The sequence below is a fragment of the Suillus discolor genome (assembly GCF_016758755.1).
Source record: "Suillus discolor strain FC423 chromosome Unknown F5147scaffold_543, whole genome shotgun sequence".
NCBI classification, from domain to species: Eukaryota; Fungi; Basidiomycota; class Agaricomycetes; order Boletales; family Suillaceae; genus Suillus; species Suillus discolor.
In genome coordinates, this window is record NW_024541790.1 from 6,449 (window position 1) to 13,042 (window position 6,594).

General features: G+C 48.2%; 1 protein-coding gene across 1 annotated transcript; it reads left to right on the forward strand.

Moving 5' to 3' along the window:
* Nucleotides 1-1,570: 1,570 nt before the first annotated feature.
* On the forward strand, nt 1,571-4,119 carry F5147DRAFT_784329 (uncharacterized protein; the record flags this gene model as incomplete). The annotated part of the gene is made up of 6 exons (XM_041442853.1): nt 1,571-1,716; nt 1,775-1,996; nt 2,047-2,564; nt 2,617-2,796; nt 2,850-3,497; nt 3,551-4,119. The coding sequence occupies 6 exons, from the start codon at nt 1,571-1,573 to the stop codon at nt 4,117-4,119; spliced, it is 2,283 nt and encodes a 760-aa protein (XP_041284129.1).
* Nucleotides 4,120-6,594: the final 2,475 nt, after the last annotated feature.

A 6,594-nucleotide genomic window follows, 5' to 3' on the forward strand; every position in this document is an offset into this window, starting at 1 on the left:
CATGGGGTCCGGATGGCTGGTACCTAGACCTGCTGAGTTTGAGGCTGCGAGGATGCCCACCCGCCCTCGCAGCTCACCTCGGCTCTCTCTCGCACAGGTTGGGGCCGCCATCGGGGCCGGGTTGCCCCTGCGGGGCTTCCACCCAAAAAGCTATCTGCTCAATAAAGCAAACATTTCCTTTCATTCTCGTTACCGCTACTAAGACCGCTTCACGACAGCAAACGCAAAGTTTTTCAACCGACACATTGTGCACTCAGAAGCGAGATATCCAAATGTACGCAGGTAAAGTGGGGCAATTACGGAGGATAATGAAGGCACCCACAGACACGTAGAGAGAGCACATCATTAATTCATAAAAAAAATCCGACTGACGGTTCAGGAAACATGCAGGATTTGACCAAATATTCTCCTTGCCATCTGCAAAATTAAGCAGGTCTAGGAGACAATCATTCGGACCCGATGGATGGACAAGCAAGAACATCTGTTGTCAAGTTGAGTTACTGGGCCTTGCCTGCCATAACTGGAGCAGCATCTCTTGTGTGATGATCGACGAGTCGCGAGTCTGACTAACCCCTACTACGCACAGCCCGGTTATGGGACCCAGACAGGGACTTCTGATAAGACATCTTGAATCAGGTTCCTTGGTTATTCGTACGTTCAAGGAATGATCAGAAGTGTTCTGCGCAATGGAAGCGTGATATTTGTAAAATAAAAAGTGGTGGCAAAGGCTGCCGATCAGTAAAATTCTTCTACAAAATTTTCTTGTGCGACGCGCGGAATGTCAAGACGGAGTAATGAAAAATGTTCATTGAAGAAGGAAATCGTACCCGATAGGTGCCAAAGGCAACAACCACAGCATCATTCGAGAATGAGTGATTTCGATGCTCCCTGGGTCCTCGTCTCACACTTCTGTCATAGAAAGATTGCGCAGTCCAGTTGATCGGATGCAGAGAGATGTCTGAAAAGAACATCGACGAATACCATCAGATTCCTTGATTACTCGCGTGTTCAGGGGGACTACTGAAAGTGACTTGTCGTCCGAAGGTTTGAAATTTGTAAATCAAACCGGAGGTAAAGGGCCGCCGTGAAGGTGACAGCTGTACAGTCTATGGTTCTTCAACGCGCCCACAAGCCACACCTTTGCGGAGTGCCAGCCTGAGAATTCCATGCGAGCCTTTCGCCTCTATGGAGATAAAACTGATACCATAGCAAACCTTGTTATTGAGATTGCAACCGATACGTGTTGGATACATGGCAAAGAAAACAAGAGGGATCAAGCAGGAAATTGAGGGATACATGATTTGGATTGAGAACTCAACCGGCGGACTCATGTCGAAGGTGATTACATAATTGTCGTTGTCACGAACTCGGTCAATTTATCGTTTACAGTGAACCGTGAGTCTGGCTCTGCCATCAACTTCGTTCAACTACTTATCGATTATCAATCGTGGACCTTGACTTGAAACATTTAACAATGGTATTTTGCTAGTTTAAAAGCTAGCTCAGGTTTGCGTGTTCTGATTCTCAACCCACTTTCTTCTCTATCTGAGCCTCCGTAGCCCTCATCATCATGGCCGACAATACTGACGCCACTGTACACAAGACACCTCCCCGTAACTCTACCCTGTCTGCCGATTCGGAGGCTGGCCTCAAGTCCACACCACTCGCAGTCGGTTCCGCTGCTGTCAGCGAACATATCAGTACTGTTGGCGTTGAGTGCGTCAAATTTTCCTTTTGTTCTCGCCACGATCACCCATATCAGTAAATTTCGCAGAGTCAATGATGTCCGCCCATGGATCGCGAGGGACGTCCAAAACTTTGAGAAGTGTGAGGCAGATACGATGCTGCAAGAACTCCTTGCAAGATGCACAGGTTCCTCTCAAAACCTTTCTGGCAGCCAGAAATCGAAGCTACTCGAAACTGCCCTCAATGCTGTCCTGCCTATCTGCAATGTGGGGGCTGTAGCGCAGGAGATAAAGGGACACCTGACTGATTTGTAAGTCAGCATTTCGAGCAGTGCGAAAGAAGACTGACGTTATTGTCAAGTTGTGATATCGAGCGCGAACCATTGTCATATACTCCTTTCGTCAAAGCCGCCAACTGTGCGCTCCGTGAACTAAGCAAGGTGAATGTAGATGGAATACCTGCGTTCAAGATCGACGACAAGACCAACGTTCTACTTCATGTCAATGATCCAAAGCCCATATACCAGGACCACCAGGACAAACAGTCCGAACGCAAGCCTGACCTTGTCGTCGTCTCTCATGAAACTGCCCTGGGTAAGAAATCACACGAAACGCAAGAATCACAGGTTTTGACCGAGACGGCGTGCAAATCGCCCAAAGACAACTTTCAATGGACCGATATTCGATCGACATTGGAGTTGAAACGCACCCGGAAGTTTCTGACCCATCCTCCGTCCGCTTATAAGACCGATTACGTCGTTCCTTCTCCTTCTGCGCAGTATATGGAATATAGGAAGGACGCGAACGGCCCTGCTAAGCCAACAGGTTCAATATCTGCTACTGGGTCTGCTCAGACCCCCCACGAAACATCGAATGAGTGTAAGCTGTAGTATGTCCGTTTTCTGCTTTCTTACTGACATGTGCGAGGTAGTAAGACCCTCGTCGCAATTGAGCAGAGGAGTCAAGCGCAAGCGAGGCGGCAACGATGAAGATCGGACTGAAGAGAAGGAGCCGACAAAAATTCCTGCTATCGTCCAGAACGGCCTCTACGTTGCAGAGATGTTCGCGGCTCATATTGCGCGGCAACACGTCATCTCCTTTATAGTGAACAGTGAGTTGGTTGGATGCTGTTAACCTGGCGTCAAAACTGACAACTGCTTCCAGACGACAATATTTACATCTGGGTTTGTGATCGTGAAACCACGATTCAAGGCGCCGCCATCAACTTCGTTCAGGACCTTCCACGCTGGTTGGTCTTGCTTCTCATCATGCAGCGGATGGGATACGAACAGTGGGGCCTTAACCGGGTGTTTGAACCTGAGCCCGGATTTTCGGGCAAAGTGATGGTTGAGGTTGAGAATACCCAAATCGACCTTGAGTTGGATGTGAAGTCTAAGGAGCGCGTGACTCATTTCGGTATACGCGGACGTGCAACTACCGTATTTCCGGTAAAGAGCAAGGCACTATCAGATCTGCAGCGGGATCCGTGTTTTCCCAACGAATCTTCTGAACTGGTGGCCAAGCTCTATTGGCCAGAAGAGACGCGTCAGAGCGAGCCAGACATCCTCAACGAGGTCTACAAGATTGCACAGACAGATCTGGATGTGCGAGGCCACGTCCCAGAGCTGGTCTGGTTTCACAAGTTTGAAGATACATCCACGTCCAAAATCAGAGTTGCACTAGGACTAAAGGACGCTGAACAGGCCGAACAGGGCAGCCGCGTCCTGTACATCATCGTATTCAGAAAGCTCATCCCAATCACGACGCTTTCTGGCGAGGAGTTCCTTGCCGCATGGTGGCAAGTTGTGAAGTGTAAGTTTTTTTCCCCTTCTTCTGCTCTTCATCATTCATCCGCCACTCGCCAGGTCATCGCGCCCTCTGGAAGGGAGGCGTGCTTCATCGGGATGTCAGCCCTAGTAATCTCATGGTGTACCGCTTACGCGGCCAATACATAGGCGTTCTCAACGACTACGACTTATCATCGTTCAAACGTGATGGTCCCAGGGGGCTCGAACGCACAGGCACGGTACCATTTATGGCCGCCAATCTTCTCTCGCCAGCAGGCATAGCAGGCAAGGTCGAGCACGTGTATGCGCATGATGCTGAATCGTTGATCTGGGTCCTCACCTGGGTCTGTCTTCGGTATGAAGGGGGCATACTCCTCAGCAAAAACAGACCACTAGAAGAATGGCTGAAAATGGATGCTTCTATGTGCGCAGACAAAAAGGCTGGCTTTTGGTCAGCGAAGATTGGAGATGTGTGTCCATCCGGATCGCACAAAACGTCCTGGAAGCTTGTAGAGAAGTGCTTTGATGGGATCCACTCGCTTTACCTTCCATCAGGGTACCGCAAACTCACCGATGAATCGGCTTTTCAGTTGTTACTTGAGGGGCCTATGCTAGAGCATGAGAGTCGTAGGCGTACTTATAGTTGAGGTAGCGCGCCTCTCTTACAAATCGCTTTGTAGAATAAACAGTCGTAGGCGAGAAACGGTCTTGTGTACTACTATGATTTTGTAATGAACAGAATGGTGCAATAGGACAATCATGGAGGCTAAGCGCGCGCATTTGAGAACACGTTGCACATCATCCCCATCATGACTTATGAAATGATGTTTGTAGATAGATATTTGCATAATGGATAGTCAATTCTCTCAAGCTCTCTGCATCTTCTGCAAATCAAGTAGGTCGAGAAGACGATGATCCCATGGAGGGACAAACAAAAACACCTGTCGAGTGGGCACTAGGCATTAGTACCTGCCAAGGCAAGGACTAAAATTGCGCCTCTTTTGTGCTGATCAGCAGGCCGTAAGTCTCGACGCGCTCGCATTGGACGCGACATTCACCTCGTGGGCTCCGACCCGCGATTTCAGGGACTATAAGACGAGTGATTTTGAAGCTCACCAAGGGAGCAACCGGGTCCTCTTTTCACACTTCGATTCCACAGGAGAAATATCACGACTGTGGAAAGCAGACAACTTCTGATAAGACCGTTAGATTCCTCAATTGTCCGTGTGTTCAGGGAATAATCAGAAATGGTTGACGATAGATCTATCAAAAATGAAGACCGCAGATATAGTAGGTCAGTGGACTTTGGCGAAAATTTCTTGTGCGACGTGGAGAACATCAAATAGACCCATAGCAAATTATCAAATGTGAAGGAACTCGTACCCAGTAGATGTCAAAGGCCACAACAACAATACATATTTCGAGGGTGAGTGATTTTGAGGCTTCCCGAGTGTCCCTCTCTCACTTCCATTCTATAGCGAAAAATTGCGCAGCTGGGTTGCTTGGAGGCATCCAGACAAAGACATCTAGAAAAACCATCAAATTCCTCGCGTGTTCAGGGGGACTAGAGGTGACCCATCGTCCGAAGGTTCGCGATGTGGAATTTCAATTTTCGAAGGTGGAGGGTCACTGTGAAGGTACTTAGCAACTGTGCTATTAGCCCGGTATGTTCAAGGTACTCCTTTGAAGTTGCAGGACTGGCATCAGTCCCTGTGGCACGGCGTGCGGAGCGCTAAAAAAAATACCCACAGCAACTTGATCCTGTCAATTTACATAAGTCAGCGGGAAGCAGGATGATCGAAGTTATAATTGATACATGCGAAATAAAACAGCAGGGGTGCATATTTCGGGCTAGAGTGTTAGACGTTCTGTGGTAAACGCAGCCGTGATCAAGAATGGACTCAGCTTTTGGCTTCAACTTCAAGTTGTTGTGTTGATGAGATGATTGATTGTTGTTGTGTGCTATTGAAACTGGCAATTATGAACCGTACAGTCGTAGCACGAACCCCACTACCACTGCCAGTGGGCGCACTCATTTAACAGCAGTTGCATTGGGTGCGCTGTCTGGCTTCCTTTTCTTAGCGACAGGGGCTGGTCGTGGACTTACCGGTACTAGCCAAGGGCCTGAAGGGACCAGTATTGGACTGCGAAGGCATATTTACATGCGGCCCTGCCTTTCTCATAGTGGATGCAGGACATGCACATATATCTGATCTGTAGAACACGGCAAATATGATTGCTTCGAATGGGACAAATACTAATAGCAGCGCAGTTTATTCTGAGTGACTTTATTCGAGCTGCAAGTGGACTGAATGCACATTGCGTCGATCAACTCCACAAATCACTAGTATATCGCGCGTCAGTGTCAACGGCCATACTCCACCGATGCGAAAGCAAAAATATAGCTCACTGTGCAAAAATTCAGATCGCTCTGTCATTGCAGGTGAGTATGTTATCAGGTCCAGGAAATGCTCATACTCACACATAGTTTCAGAGCACAGCGTTTATTTTGGCATTGTGAGTTGCTGTTGCACCACCCGCCACATCCATCTGTATCACTGATAGAGGGGATTAGGGTACGGACGATAAGTCAGCGTGGTGTTATTAACCTATGTTAATAATCAAGTACTTGCGTAGGGTTATTAACTAGCATGTTATTAACATGTTATTAACTATCACGTGACCCCAAAAATCGAAAATTTCGCTACAGGGTACTACCAAATTTCGCTCCACTCGGTGTCCATGCCTTCTAGGTCAGCATCATCCTCCGCAGAATTGTCTTGAGCACTACCAAAGCCGTTGATAAGACTGTCCATGCGTTCATTAAACAAGGCCTTTGGTAATCATTGTGTCAAACGGGTACTGTCCTTTCACATAGCGCTCGAACTGGTGCACGAAAGCTTCGCGAACATCGGCAGCTGTGTTTTCCTTGAGAGCGGGGTTGTGTTGGGACTTGAACTCGGCTTCAATCACAATCTTGAGGTACTTGAGAACTCGGACGTAAGTTGGCGATGTGAGGATATCGGGCACAGCTGTTGAAGGAATGCGAGGGATCTTGATTTTGAGAGAGAGCGGGTTATGCTGCTATGCAGGATTGCACCGCGAACATAACCTGTCTCATG